Consider the following 16,586-nt stretch of genomic DNA (forward strand, 5'->3'; position numbering starts at 1 on the left):
GTATTTATGCTTTTATAAACTCTAGCTCTATTTGATGAGAAGCTACTGATTTAAGGTAAGTTCATTCACGCTATTACAGTGCGTGTAATACATTTTCTGTTAAAAAAATAATACAGGAATACAAAACATACAAAATGAAATCATTATATAAACAGTGATGTTGTAGGTATGTCATTGGCTGTTATACGAAACAAAGCCCCGTTCAGTTGTTTTCATAAATTTCATAAAAGTCTCGAGGAAATGCTATAAGAAATGTTATTTACCCTCTGGGTCAAGAAGCTGTGGAATGCCTAACTCTGTCTCAGCCAATAAGAAAGCTTCCTGCAGATTTTCTCGGTTGGGCCTCCTCCATACTCGCTCCATGTCAACCAGATTAGGCCGTAGGGCATGGATAACTGCAAAGAATGCTACACCAGTCCGCCAGCTGGGGCCAAAGTCCTTTACCTCGAGTCCCATACATCTAGAAAGGACAAAGATGACAAGGTCACAGCAGATTAAAACATAACCTATGATACTCGAGAGGAATTATGGATTCAGTCGGGAGATATTAGGAAACCGTGCATTTAGCATATTTGTTGACTATAACACGAGGTTTCATACTTGGTGGCTGTCTGCTGAACCCATCTCAGTAATGCCTTTCTGGCTCCACCCTGCAGAGGAGGGAGCGGTTTTCTTTTGACAGGTGGGCTGGTAGTCTCGGTGCTGCTGGTGGAGCTGTCCACTGAGGAAGTGCTGCTGGAAAAGGCTTGGAGTGCTGGTAGGCTACTGGTTAGCTCCTCAATCTGTAGGGAGCGGGAAACAGGGAAAAGTCAGACTTAATCACAGTTATTGATACTACTAATAATTGTTTTCTGTGTTGGGTTTCGTATCCATTGCACTTTATTGGCACTTTTGACCTGATAAATCTGTAACTTTATTACCAACTAGCTTCCAGTATTTTTCACCTTTGGACTAAATGGATCTGCATGGAAGAGCTGTTTCCCACTGTTCATGGTTAAAATCAAATGAACAGCACCACAATGGAGCTCGTGGGAGTTAGAAGTCTTGTTTAAAGGCATTTTAATGAATAAATGAACATTATGTTGATAAGCAGCATTTTACTGCCTTTTCTACCTGAAAGTTTTAATCTGTATTTTTAGCTGTACCGACGCAAATGCCGCAATTTCCTGTATCCATTTCAAATTAAAAACCCTAGTATCAAAACAAAAACAAAAAACAGTGCTTCATACACAGTCCAGCTATATACTAGGTTTTGATATAGTCTTGTTTTGAACATTTTTCTTTGTTATCTACATAAAGAAACAAGTCCAAATACCCTGTACCACACAAGGATCATAAAGTAAAGTATTCATCATTTTTCTATACTGGAACTGTTTATCATTCAGAAATATTATAGCCTCCTGTAACTCTGATTGTCCATTAACAAATGAGGGCGTTTCCTGTTGAGACAACAATCTCAAAATGTATTACTAGACTTTTTCCCATGCCAGCTCTTCACCTGTGGAAGGTTTATTGTTATGCAGAAATAATCTACTTCTCAGCTTTCTATAGCCAACAAACTGAGGCTGCTCACAACTCAACAAAAAAACAAATCCATAAATGAAACACATCAACATGACAGTAATTGAATAACTAAATTTTCCAGTGTTGTACATTTCCTTTATTTAATATCCTCATATTTTCTGGAATAGCAGGTATTTAAATGTGCTGATGTTGCTAAGAAACTGTAGTATTGTTATTAGGTTGTTGTTGATCTGTGCCTGTCTGTAATGCCTGTGGAGGCCATTGCTCATTTTCAGTGAGGATGCTTTAAAAGAATGATTTTCCAATGTAAATGTCAATTCAGTTCAAACTGCTTACCTATTTGCAAACTAAAAAAGCCGCCCGCTTTCCTAATAAGTACCACGGCGACTGTATATTGAAGTTGTTGTGGCGAGCCATTGAGGATGGATTTTAATGAGCACCAACCTTATTCTCCTTGTTTGTGACATTGCTTAATTTAAAAAAATAATATGCACAATTATATGCAGTGCATTCGATAATCTAATTAATGACACCAATGTAAAAATACCTGGAAATAGAGGACGATGGTCCACATCAACCCGAGTACAATAGAAGGTCGTCCATCTACGATGTCTGTGGAGTTGATGTTCACTAACTTGATCTGTCAAAACACAATATCCAGCGTTAAAAAATCTGACCAACAATTTACAGATTGCAAACTATTGCAGTTTATTCATTTGAACTTCACAATAATATCATACATATGGATTAGATACAAACAATTCCCCTCAGGCTGGTAAATCAGTCTCATACGTTTTCACAAAATAAAAAATATACAGCATGAATGTAATCTTCAGCATACTGGGTGCAGTTACTGTAAGTCTGGCCCTATCTATTCCATATCTTGAACAAACCAGAGTAGTAATGTTATGAATACTGACCGGAGATCCTCTGTAAGCAGACTGGGGGACAGATAAGAAAAGAAGAGGTGAGAGAGAAGGAGAGGGAGGAAGGGAAAGAGAGAGAGAGCATTTACAAGTACTCTAGATGTGTTTGATTGAAAGCGAGCGACTCATTGACTGTGAGATGGCAGATACAGCAGAATCTCCGAGGTGAGATAGCTGGAGTGGCTGGCTGAGAGGAATCTATCACCCTTGCACAGGCAACAGGGATTATATCCAGCAGAGATGGACAGAAAGAAAGGGAGAGAGGGGCAGAGATGAGCAGAAGAGGGCTGTATCTCCTGATATGATGAAGAATTCTATATTATCACACAGGGTTGTATTACCGAGGCGCTGCAACACAACAGGTCATCATATGGTAATACATACCCCTCCGTACAAGGGGAACAAGCATGGAGGAAGGGAGTGGGGGGCAGCCGATGGGCAGTGTGAGGAAACGTGGGATAGCAGCTGATAAAAATATATGCAACACATGGGTTGATATTAGAAAAAACAGCAGGTTGTCCTGGCAAATCAAAACAGCAGCAAGAGGCTGGGATGGTTATTGGAAGTGTCTTTGAACACACACACAAACACACCAGCAAAAACAACTCAGGTAACCATATGGTATAGTAGTAGTGTTGGTACAAACAATGTGTTTAAAAAGAATTGAGTCAATTCAGTAAAAGGACTTCCGAAACAATTTTGATGAGTGATTGATTGTTAGAACTTTTTGTGAAGTAAGAATGCAAAACATTCACTATTTTCCGCTTCCCTTTGTGAAATTATCAAGTGAATAACTTTGATATTTGGGCCATTAGCGAGAAAAAAAACAAGCTGTTTGAAGATATCACCTTGGGCTCTGGGAAACTGTGATGGAAACATTTCCATATTTTCTGTCATTTTATTAGCCTGGTGCAAACCAGAACCCGATTTAACTCTGTGAATATATGGGTCTGGGCACCTTCCACAGAGAATCGTTTGCAGTTGTTCCATCCTGCTTGGTGTAAACCTCCAGTTCATTTTAACCATCCAGCATGTGCCGAAACAGGCCAACACTCTGCCACCGCTGCAACTACCTACAGCCTGTGTCCACCCAAGCATTTTTTCCGACAGCAGTACAGCATATTTTTTGTAATTGTTTGGATGAACGCCAGCAGCTTGACGATGTGCTGAGCGTTTATTCTGCACTGGACGCTTAACGTGCAGAATTCTTTTTCCGGTCAATGACAGTTGGAAAAATATTTGCAATGCGCTCGTCACTGTCACCAGCCGACCAATCACAGTGAAGGAGGGGCAGGACAGACGCGGTTAACCACAGACACTACTCGCTGATCGATCCACTCTTCAGAGTGGCTGTGCAAATGCTAATACGAGCCGAGTTTCCAGACGGTTATCACAGCGAAGAAAACTGAAGCTGTGAGCGACATTCACAGCCAGGCTATCATTTTACAGCCATTGAGAAAAAAAAAATGAACAGAAACAATTATGTTGAAAATAACTGTAAATCGCAGCTGAGAGTTTTTAATTCCCAGTTAAATACGTACATTACAGGGTTTCAACATTTTCCAAACATGAGTTATGAAATGGTAAACATCATGACGGCACTGCACACTAATTTTCTATGATGCAGACACAAGAGACAAGTATCGGACACAAAGCAATTGAGCCCCTAAAGCAAAATGTAATTACGGTCTAAACATACACAGAGCATATTTACATTTAATTTTCAACTCACAGATTTACACTGTCACCCACAGACATATACAGCCGAGTGCCCACTGACGTCTCGTCTCCAGACAGCAGATTACTGGTGTAGGATTTACAGTTTTAACCCTGTCACACTTGAGGAAGACAAATCAATGTCCCTGCAGACACCAGCTCATACTTATGGCGATATTTATGTATATCCAAGGACAAGGCAGGCAAAGCTTTGAGAGTGTTTTACTCGTCTCATCAAGGGGCAGTTAATGCATTTAGATGATTACATCCAAAAAAAACATATTGAGTGGGTTTTGATGTAATTCTGCCAATGAAACCTGGAAAAATAATCATGGACTATGTTTTTTCAATTAAATCAAAGGTGATGACAACAAATGAGAGAAAGAAAACTGGAGAGTACTAATAACATTGAGTGCAAGAGGTGGGGTGGGATGAATGAGTACGATGGATCAGCTGAATTAGTCCAATAATTACGTTTTCAAAGAATTTGCCATCATTTATAGGCGAGGAGGAAGGGGAAACAGGTCACACAGGGTCAGGATTCAATATCTGAGCCCACGAGGCAGCAGATGAGCAGGGAGAGCAGCAGGATGGTTAAAAGACTGAGAAAAAAAAACATAAAAAGAAGGCACTGAACTCTTACCTTTCTACCCTCAAGGAATTTAAGAGCTGTACCGATGTTGGCGACCCAGTGGATTCTCTTTAGCTTCTTGCCCTGCTCACATGGCTGGAAGGGAAAGGAAGAACAATGAAGATGGAAAGAAAGAAAGAAAAAAAAAACAGTGTGGATAATATTTAACAGTGCTACTGAAAAGAAGTTATTAAGTACTGAACACATGTATGAAAATTTAACACAAGCACAGTTACAAAGAATCAAAGAAACAATAGACAAAGAGAGAAAATATGGATTCTGAAATAATGTGAAAAATACACAAAGGTCCAATCATAGCTGTGTTTGACTTTAAACAGCCAGATCAATAGGACATAGGCATCTTAGACCTTAGGCAATATTGGCCAAGTAAAATCCTCAAGCTGTGTCTTTGTGTTGTATGTGTGTGTGTGTGTTTGTGAACTCTGATCTGTCCTTGTTAATCTGGGCTTTCCTGGTCAATTCAAACAACCTAATAAAAGCCGATCAATAAGTATTTCCATGTCATTGTGACTCATTTCGCATTCACTGCATTAAGTCTGGGAATCTTTTGAGCCTGACTGTTCCTGTATAAAAACAATTAAAAAAAACAATTAAAAAAATTACTGATTCTTTTGTGTTATCTGACCAATCTGATCTAAACTTTGGCAACTTGGTGTGAACAAGTGAAAATGTAATCCAGCGAGATTGGAGGATATTTGAAGTGTTTGAAGTCTGTGGCCAAATCACATGCTTTAGAAAAGACCACGAGACTCACCAGTTTTTGTCCAGAGAGAACTTCCAGCAGGGCCAGAAGCAGCACACCGTCCTTGATGTCCTCAAACAGATCTGTCACCATAAGAGGCGGGACACGCTGCACAAGAAAACAAATACATTCACAATGTGCCTCATTTGGAAACAGGTTTTCGATTACAGCCTTTTCACATACTGATACTGATTCTTCAGCTCAACACAGATATTAGGTAGTGTCAAATTCTGATATTGATATATCAGCTGATACTCTTTATATATACACTCTATATGCATGATATATAAACACACATTTTCTTAGCAGTGATGCCTCAAATGTGGTTATTAAACACTTTTGACACTTGAAGCTACGACATGTAATGAGGCAGGATATTTTACAGTTTATCGTTAACACTGACATAAGTGCACAGAAACAGTAATCTTCACTGGGAAGTTCATAACGAATAGAGAAATAAGTATTTTAAAAAAAACACACAAATAGAACAATTTCTAATTCAACCAAAGGATCTTTTACTGCCTTTTGTTCTGTGAAAAAGTTTTCATATTGGACAATTGTACACTGATACCAATATATTGCTGACAGGCTGATATATTTGTGAAGCAATTTTTCCAGAGACAGTTTATCAAGTCTGGAGGAGACATTCCTAAACAAGCAGCTGGTCGTTTACTTTTACGTAAGTACGTAGTCACATGAATTCTCTGTTTACATAAACTCTTCATGCAATAAACTCAAACAAAGCCTCCTCAGTTTTCTAGGATTGCAAAACCCCTGGATTTCAGTCTTAATAGCTTTTGCAATGTACATAAAACTATGAGATAAGAAGTGTTTTTTCCTCCACGTTATCCCACTCTAAGTGGCGCAGCACACACATAAACCAGAATATAATACGTATATTACACTGTCAGATAGTAATTTAGACATGTGAAACAGGGTTAAAAATCCTCATAAGAAACAGCTCTGGAGCCCAAATAGAGTTTAGCAGTGCCATGCTTTACTGACAGCGAGATTCACCATAAGCAAAGCCTCAGCAGACTCTGAATGGGGTCCTCAAATCCTAAAATATGCTGATGATTTCAAACTGTATCCTTCCCATTGACTTCCTCCCTGACCTGACACAGACTTCCAGACTCGAGGAAATCCACATATCTCTGTTTCTCGGAGACGCCACATCAAGGATTTCTCTTAAAGCACAGTCACATGCTGGGGCTGAGGAGAGGTTTAGAGGAGGGGGGCGAGGGGTGCGTTCAGACGAGCGAACCATTCACAGGGAGATTAGCGGCAAAGCGAGGGAGGGAGAGAGAGGGGAGAGGGAAAGTAAAAGTGGAGATGCGTGCACGAGTGTGTCTGGGTTGTCACGTTCAAGTGGAGTGTGTGTATGGTGTGTGAAAGAAAACACATATACAACCCCGACATAGTGAATATGCGAGAGGGGTTTAATTGAGTAGGAAGAGTGGCAGCGAGAAAGATGATAGAAGGCAGGAAGAGGAGGGACACTAACCTTGAGTCTTTCAAAATTAATTAGCAAATACAGTAGCTCTTCTCACTAATTCCTCTTCTAATGTCATTTCATGGCTTTGGAAACTAGAATATTCAGACAGCACTTGTGCCCATATCATAAAGTGACAGAAGAGGCTCTTACAAAGACCCCATTCAAAGGGATGAATTATACCATGAGCTAATTGAAGTTAAATTTACCTATTTGTTCATTATTATCCCAAAGCTAATGAGGAAATTTCAAACTAATTACAAAATAAGAAAAGTAATATTCATTTCCTCTGCTCAGAAACACGAGGTAAAAAAAAAAAAAATCAGGAACTTAATGAGCTAATTACATATGAGTGTCTGGGCCATAATTGATTGTGAGCAAAGGACTTTGAGGATGCGTGCCTGTCTGTGTGTTATTCCCCTGGTACACTTGACTCAGTGGATTCCAAAAGATCAACCGCATGAAAGGGAGGGGCAGAAACAAAGAGAAGACTGAAGGGTTTCATTTTGAATTGCAATACATACAGTTTGAAGGAACAATTGACACGAGATGCCCATCGTCAAAATCTTTTGAAGCTGAGGTTATTCTGAAAGGACATTATTTGCACGTAACCGTACCAATTAAAATAACTTCATGTTTAAAATCACAGTAAGTTAAATGATAGCTGCACACATTCCTGCATAAATTTACTGTAGAGGATGAAAGTTTATCTGAAGGTCATCAAAACAACCAACCAACAAAACATAACTGGGCTGCAACTGTCAATATAATATTGTGAATGGAGAAATTGACCTTTACCTTGTAAGACATCAAATCCAATACTGACAAAATAAAAGACACAGTTCCTGTCCACGTATTATAATGTTAAGAATTGTGCTGCCCATGTAAGCCCATTTACTTTACGTAATAACAATGCAAGCAGCCATATTATTTACCACACTCGGCATATTAGGCTGTGTTCGAAATGACGTACTTTTCTTTTACAGTCACATATAATACTTTTACTCGATGCGTCAGCTGCCAACATATCTGCTGGCTTTAATTATTTCAACCAGAAATTAACTTGTTTTCTTGCACTCTGTTTCGCGCACACAGTAAACACACCGATGGCTTCTGTCCAGCAGCAGTATGGCGGTACTTAGTGAGGAATAAACACTTCTGTGTGATGTTTCTCCAACAGCTGCAGCTGCCACAGTTTACTTTACGTTGGTGGTCCCTCTCTTTCCGCTACATATCCAAAATGGCGACCGTGGAGCATGCAACGTTTCACACTTAATATTAATATAAATATTAAATAGGGAGTTTTAATATGTAAGTACATCATTTGGAACACAGCGTCTTAGTTTAGTGTGAGCATGCTAACATTTGCTGTTCAGCACTAAACACAAAGTTTTACAAAGTGAAATAAAAGAGGCAGCCGGTCTAACAAACCAACACTGCCATTGAACAGATGCTACTACTGATTGTATCTCAATATAAATTAACAGGAAGGGGAAAATAAAGAGGCCACAGGCACAGTTGACAAGTTGTAAATTAAAAAAGTGTAAAAAAACAACAACATTGCAGCAGCTTAGTTGGCTGAGGTACATATGATCTGCTGGATTTTAATTTAGTGCTCATGTAGGATGTCACCCACTCAATCCTCTCATTCCCACCACCCCCCAAAAAAATGATCAGGCAGGGGGAGCAGAGGAGTTAACACTGAGTGAGGAGCTGGAAGCTTCACTTCCTGCTGCTGTAATCTCTAAGAACACTTGGTTCACTGATTACTGCACTAAAGCTGTTTGCCTGGAAAACGGCCGAGCGACGATGAGACCTCTGCTGTTCACACTGGCCACTCCGTAATTAAGCTTTAACCTTCTCAGAAAGGATTTGTCAAAATGGAAACTTGGGGTCCGCTCACTGAATCCAACCCCCCCCCCCCCTGTCACTCCACTGCTGAGTGAAACTTGAAAGCCTGATACACTTGAAAACTGAAAATGTGCCTTTAAAGGCAGAAATTTGGAGGAAAGCAAAACTGGAAAACAACTGAGTGACTGTGTGGTCAAAACACCATCAACCTCTATCTAAATGTGAAGCACAATGTGCACAAAGTACGACCCCTTTGCTCTTTTTACAGTTTATATCTTTGTTGAGTTAATCTGGTGAACTACCCCAAGTAATGAGAGTCATTAATCTTCTGTATAAATTACCGGCTTCAATACGTTTCCACTCATAGAAAGTCTTTGTCAGAGCTCACAAGACTTCTTTTGTTATACCTGTGGAGTGGAAAAGTAAGGGGGAGGGGAGTGATAGTGGAAAAAGGAAGCCCTCATGCTATGTCTCAACTCACCTAACGATTAATCACATACCTTTAGGCGCTGAATTAAAGACCTGTGATAACTGGAGTGGCCTAATCATCTGCATAGCCAAGGGCATGATCTATCCCTCTGAGAGCAAAGCTAAACCAACTGTTAAAGCTTCTCTGTCTGTCTCTCTTTCACACCATTTCTTTCTTTTGCCTGATGTGTCTCTTTAAATGTTTTTTTGTAGAGTAGTTTTCTACATGTGAGGGTAAGCCCATAAGACGCCATTTTATCTCCACTAGTCTCCAACATCCTCAAGAAATGCACCTCTTCATCCTTCACACCAGCTGTAAGTAAGTGACTCTTAGCCCTCTACTCAACGGAGCCCTTCGAACATTTGACAAGCTGCCGTGACAACCAAGACATTTTTGAAGACAAATATGGGCCAATCAGTGTCTCTATGGCAACGTCAGGCATCAGGTGAAAGGGTAAGCAGTTTCATGATGAGCGAGGAGGACAGCAACTACGTAATTTGATCAACTTGGTAGGGAGAAAAGCGTGGAAAACAAATACTGTTATCTCTTCCAATGGAACTGTGACAGTATCACTAATCAATTAATTAGCTAAATTTGTTAATCAAAGCAAATTTAAATGGAATCTAAATTATATTTCTAAGATCTATGTGAACCCAGTTTGTGTTTTTGCTACAGGCGGTTTCATGAATATTGTTCTACCAGACATTACAATATGTTATTGCACTTTAAGACAGACTTGCTGTAAGATATATATATATATATATAAACTACTCTTTGAATAATGATTTGTGTCTAATGTGCATCTTGTAAAACTCCTTAAAATGAAATCTACTCCTTCTCACTCATTATATATCCCAGGCTCAATGAAAAAACGAATATATTTAATTTCTTAAGTTTAAGTGCTGGATAGAAGATGTCTCAGTGTTCGTGTACTGGAGGTTTCCACATCATAGTGGTACACATTGGATTGGACCAGGATTGGCTTTTGAACTAATAGTCATGTGACACCGCTTAAAATTTTGTTTTCAATGAGCACATGGAAACTTCCTCCTTCAGAAGATGAATTTAAAAACAGGCTTCTAGTTTTAAACTCTGCACAGTGAAGCTCAAACATTCAACTGTACAAACAATAGGAAAAAAAAAATGTTTGAGCCAACTTTACATTAAAAGAATAATTAGATATTTAGGATATATGCTTATTTATTTTCTTGCTGGAAATTTTATAAGAAGATCAATATCTGTACAGCAAATACAGAGCTGAAACCAGTGTTAATATAAACGTGTAAAACGGGGGAAATTCTGACAACCAGCATATCTCGTTACTTGTTAATTAACACGTTATATCTAATTATACCTTCTAACCCCTGTAAAATGGTAAAATGCCATTTTTCTCTGGTTGGACGCAAGTTCAGGCATTTCCCTCGTTTCCAGTTTTTATGCTAAACAAAGCTGTTCGACCCGTCTACAAATTTACAAAACAGATGTGCGAGTGGCCTGAATCTTCTTTACTCTCAGCAAAAAAGTATTCTTAAACTTTAACTTCATAATCCATACTTTTTGGGAATCCCTATCCTTGGTATCTCTTTGAAGCCTCATCGTCTTTCCCCAATAACTCAAACCCCATTTCCAATGACTATGAAATAGCAAAAGGACCACAGCTCTGCTCTGAGAAGGACGAAATAAATAAACCATGTGCTTACTTTAAATGTTTTTAAATATTGAAGGCATTTTAAACACTGGGCTGTGTGTAATTTTCTGCTGGCACTGTCCTGCGACGTGATATTTAATATTACGTCAAGGTTTATGCCCTTCGGAGTGCTTTTCAAATGAATTTTCTGCTCCACGTCACCGCGGTTCAAGGCTTCCACAGCTGTCGTAATCAAATATGAAACCTTGAGAGGAGCGTCACAGATTGAAATAACAGTTAATTATGCTGCATTGTGGCATATTTGCCTTGTCCAGCCATTCCTGACACACCATTTAAGAGGCAATGGGTGAAATTGAGGAGCCTAATGCATAATGATACCATAATTACAAGCATATGATGGCCCCTGCAGGCGGCTGCATCAAGTGTAATTGTTTAGTGTACGTCACAGACATACTGTTGTCCAAGCGTATTGAGAGGACAAATGAAGGGCCAGCTTTCACTCACAGCTCTTATCATGAACAATCTAAATTGGCACATATTGAGATAGAGAGGTTACTAAGATGTAAATTACTGACTGCAGCTTCCAGGAGAAAAAGATATACAGTGTCGTAAATGCCCTAATGTGACAGCAATAATTAGCTGGAGAGTAAATCCTTGCTACAAGCTATATGAGATTGGAAGAATAGTGAGGAATAAGAAAGGCATGCATGTGAGAATGACTGTGTATGTGTGTGAGCTCTTAGCTGGCACATTCGGTCCCATGACCGGCCCGATTACAAGATCTGGAAATGGAGCAAATGTCACAGCAGCATGCTCCGCGGGTGGAGTAAAGTAAAGTCATTTAAAGTGGAAAAGCAATGAGATGGGGGAAGTTTTGCAGTCGATAAACACTATTACCAGTGTTTGTGTAAATGGACAACACAATGCTGGCAGTAGCGGTGGGATTCAACCAGACTCTCTTACCTTTGCCAAGTGGGAATTGATCCATTTTGTGAAGGTCCTTTTCTGCACCGCCTCCTGCTCATCTGGAAATCAGAGCCCAGAGCATCACTATTAGTCACATGCAATAACAAACAAAGACGGGATTAAAACACAATCTTCTCATTGTCTATTGTTATGAGAGTCGATTGGGACACAGGGCCGGATGGTTATTCTAATTAACTTTGATACTATTACTTTCTGTGTAATGTGTCTGAACACAGTCACAGCGAATCATACCTCACGCTAATGTAGAAGGCATCTGACATTTACAGATGGCATTTTCACCAGCTGAACAACTCTCAGTGTGGACAGAAAATTCTGCTCTCAAAAATGCCCTTTAGAGGATAGAAGGTGCTGCGGTTCTTCCTTTATCTGCCAAGATCCGTAAGAGGTTTTTTAATCTGACAATGCTCCAAGCACGCAATCTTTTGCACCCTTCAGTATTATGATCACAGCACATAAAGCCAACCATGCTCTAAATGTCCTGATTTACCTATGCATAAGGAAGGACATTGTTTGTGGTGGCTACAGCGATAAAGACCATTTAGCAAAGGCACAATCAATAGCACAGATGTCTGCTGATGATGTCCCCTGAAAGCCACTTAACCCAAATGAGGACAACAAATAAATCAAGTCATGTCTCCCACATGTGAACAACTGAGTATATATACAATTTGCCAATAAACACTTAAATTTAGAGAAACGTTTTTTTTTTTTTTAGAAGAGTGTGTTTTCTTCTGCTTTCTTAGAACCAACTCATGCATTCCTGCTGCAATTTATTCTTCCTTATATCTTTTGACGACAAAATTCAATGTTGCTTGCAGCCCATGAGATAAAAAATGGGACTTGTGCAGCTGCCACATACATCCCATCAGCGTGTACACAACACAATCTACCTGGGACTCAAAGGATGGCAGCACTTTTTGTTTTCCTCTGTCCCGTCTGTGGCACAGAGCAATATCCTTGAGATAAGCATGTTATCATTGAGAGAGGACATCTGACGCAGTGCTTTCCTCCACCTTAATGAAATATGCTGACGGTTTGATTACACTCAAGTTGGTTAGTGTGTCACTGGGTAGTGTGGGCAGGTGCGAACAGGAAAGGGTTTGTGTCTGTGCGTCGGAGGGTGGGAGATTGGAGGGAGGGTGTCGTTCATACATAATGCAGATACATTCACGCATAGTCATACGTGCCACTGAGCAGGTCCTTGTTCCATGAATTAATCTTTTGATTGGGTCCACGAGCAATGAAATATTGATAGGCAGTAATATTGGATGAGAATGGGAAAGGTTTAGCCCCCACAATCCTCGAGCAGGAACATGTGTGACGGGGAACATGTCTGCACGTGCGTGTGGTGCCAGCCTCGCAGTCTCAGGGACGAGGTGACTTTGAACTCTGCGCACACACAGTCTCACTTAAGCGCAGATATGCACACCCACATTCTTTCAATCTCACAAAGGGAACCAGCCGTCCTCGGCAACGAAGCCTCGCAGCAGCATTTTAACACAGTTGATTAGCTTCTGTATCATTAGTCTCATCCACAGCCCCCGACTTCCCACTTTGACCCCCCACAGTGAGGATAACCTTAATGAAATATCATTAAAAAAATCTAGTTCGTTGTCTCTAGGGCTGTCTGTCTGTTTCAAAAACGGTGACAGGACTGGTTCAAAAACCTGAGAGACCTAAGGAAGTACAATCCTCCGCAAACAAACTGCCTGACCAATTGTCGGAATATTTCATTTCTAGTTTCTCCATAGAATAGCGAGATAATGTGACTTATCTACCAGGCAGACAGGCAGGCAGGCACAATGCTGAATGTGTGGTATCCAAATACATATGAGCACCGACAGATTGCCACAGGGTCAAACAGAGAGATAAGGAATCAAACATTTTGACAGCCAGCCCGCTGTGCTGTGACCCATGTGGTGAGTTGCTACTTGTCTGCTGGGTACGCCTGCTTCACCTGCTGTAGGCTCAAAGCACGGCGACCTCCACACACACGGGCAGACACACACACTCACACACTCACACACACACACTCACACACACACACACACACAAAGTGTGCCAAAGTGGAAACGCCCCCTTCAAATGTCTGCCCATTTCGCTTAACATACACTCACAGCCCCCTTCCCCAAAAAATATCCACCCTGCAGGAAAGTCTGAGGAAGGAAATCACACTGCAAAAAGCACACACTTGTACATTTACACACACATACAGCAGGCACGTACAGTCCATACTGCAGAGCCACGCTAACTCACGCATGCAGCATCACACATTCAAAAAATAAATACAAAAATACACACACTATGCACTTGCCATCTTTTTCTCAGACTCTCTGCCTCAGCAGGGCACACACAGCCATGCACACACACTGCCCCACTTACCGCGGAGGTAGTGGTAGAACCCTGCCACCAGGTTGAGCGCTGTGTTCTTTTTCTGGGAGGCTTCGCTACCTACTCGTCGTGCCATCTTGTACCCCAGGCTACGCCTCGATTTCTGCCTGTTTTCATGGGGACGTTCAGAGGACATCCACGTCAACCTCCGGGAGAGGCAACACTTGCCCTTGCTCCTGCCCTTGCTGCCACCCCCTCCTGTGTTTTTGGGGAGGTGTCTTTAAAAGAGCTCCCTAGAGCACTGGACCTCTCAAGATGACAGCGGTGGAACTGTTGCTCTGAGATAAAGCAGCGAGGAAGGCATCATACTCTTGTTTCTCCTCTCGCCTTTTAACGTCCAGCTGTCCTCTGTCCTGTCCTGCAGCACCGGGCTGTTGACTCAGTCAGACTCAGTGTTTTTCCTGCCTGTTAAGCAGCTCCGGAGTGTGATGCAAAGACTGTTTGTGTGTATGTGTGTGAGTGAGCGCTGCGCAGTGCTGGCTTGCCTCAGCATCAATCTCTCTTGCTTAGTCCCTCTCTCTCTCTCTCTCTCTTTGCCTCTCATACACTCTCCACCTCGGTCCTTCCCTCCCACGTTTACTCTCTCTCTCTCTCTCTCTCTCTCTCTGCAGGAACAATCCACTTCCCTCCACTAGCCAGCCAATCAGAGTGCGTGGGAATGAGTGATGTCACAGCAGCCCCCGTCTCGATGTGAAAAGAGAGGACAGAGTGGTGGTGGGTGGGTGGAAGAGGACCGTTTAGCAGGTTAGTAGGGGAAGAAGTGGGAGCTCCACTCTGTCAGCCATCATACGCACAAATATACATGATCGAACACAGCGTCGGGACAGGCGTGCAGGAATTCCCTATTCCCTTCATACTCCTTCTCTCTCTCTGTCTCTCTCTCATCCACACAGATGCCATGCAGTGCTCTGAGGCATGCAACCTTCGACTCTGTCGAGCCTGCAGGGGAGCAGACTATCACTGACAGTCGTCCTGTCTGATCTGCGACTGTACTCCCTTCAAAAAAGGATCGGCTTTCATCTCAACCACAGTCACCGACAGTACATCTGTCTGTTTGTTTTCTCTGGGGGAGGGCGAAGTGTATAGAGCACAGCAGAATAGAGGAGAATAAACGTAGTATATGCTGAAAGATCAGAGTTTAGTGTGCAGAACAAAGAAAACAGTGTTAACTGTGTTTTAATCTGTATTCAGTCGGACTGCGTGATCTACGCTGCAGTGGATATTGTGCTATTGCTGCGGAAAACGTTACTGTCAAACAGGCAAAAAATAAACAACACCAAAGACAATGGCATTATTGTTCGTCCTTCAACTATCAGAGCTACTGGACAGAAGCGAACTCGTGTTATAGAGCATAAATTACCCCCGCCCCATTATAAACAAGGACCATTCAGCCTTGAAAGACCATGGAAATCCATGCCCCTTAGGTGGACATCTCCTCGTGATGTTGTTGCACATTATTTGGTGTGCCTGAAGAGCCGAACACATCAGCCTCACCGTTGCAGTAAAATTAAAGCAGAAAATGCTAGTGTTGCAGCACATTGACCTTGTCTCCTTTTCACTGTCTGATTGGTATCTCTATTTCTGTCTGATCTATGCACTTTCTCTTACAGCCTGTCTATTTCCCTCATATTTGTCCCCCATTTTTTCAAACAAACATGCGCACATGCACGCAAAAAAAACATGCAGGCAGTGTGAGCTCTGGCAATATTAAAAGCACCGGGCTCCTCTTTGAAACCGTATTCAGAGAGTTTCCTGGAAAGCAATGTCAATGCTGAAGAGCCTGGTGGGTCTTATATCAGCCTTAAAGATGAAAGGACTATTCATCATTTGTGTGATATTCCCTTTTGTTCTTTGGGTCCCCCCATAAGGGATTTTAATTATGAAAGTCATCAATAACCAATGGCAGCTGTCGTCCGCTATCTGTCTGCTGATAATCACATCGCTGACACTCCTCCCTCTAACGGCCCTGACACTGGCTGTCACAATGCTATCATGAGCCCATTCCACGGATGTCTCTTTGAAGCGAGTGTCTGTCAGGGTGTGTTTTAAATTTTTGCACATACAGTATGATTACTGTGTTTGTGCTGGACTGTGTATGTGCATACAGGTATTAGAGTTCAAACAAATATTCATGCAGCCCTGTTTTTCGTATTTACATTTACATTGCCTTTACTCAACAATAAAAACA

At 41.3% G+C, this 16,586-nt stretch overlaps 1 protein-coding gene across 1 annotated transcript in view; it reads right to left on the reverse strand.

The window, feature by feature from the left end:
- syne1a (spectrin repeat containing, nuclear envelope 1a) overlaps positions 1 to 14,902 on the reverse strand; it is a 119,801-nt gene extending 104,899 nt beyond the window's left edge. The window contains 8 exon segments of the mRNA XM_069721665.1: positions 264 to 460; positions 601 to 782; positions 2,072 to 2,164; positions 2,445 to 2,465; positions 4,810 to 4,893; positions 5,573 to 5,668; positions 11,984 to 12,045; positions 14,390 to 14,902. Of these exon segments, the coding sequence (XP_069577766.1) occupies positions 264 to 460; positions 601 to 782; positions 2,072 to 2,164; positions 2,445 to 2,465; positions 4,810 to 4,893; positions 5,573 to 5,668; positions 11,984 to 12,045; positions 14,390 to 14,534 (880 nt within the window). The 5' untranslated portion in view covers positions 14,535 to 14,902.
- Between the last annotated feature and the right edge of the window lie 1,684 nt (positions 14,903 to 16,586).

The sequence above is a fragment of the Brachyistius frenatus genome, unplaced genomic scaffold (genome assembly GCF_029030835.1).
Source record: "Brachyistius frenatus isolate BFR_SWC_R1_liver_20210118 unplaced genomic scaffold, ASM2903083v1 Contig_270, whole genome shotgun sequence".
NCBI classification, from domain to species: Eukaryota; Metazoa; Chordata; class Actinopteri; family Embiotocidae; genus Brachyistius; species Brachyistius frenatus.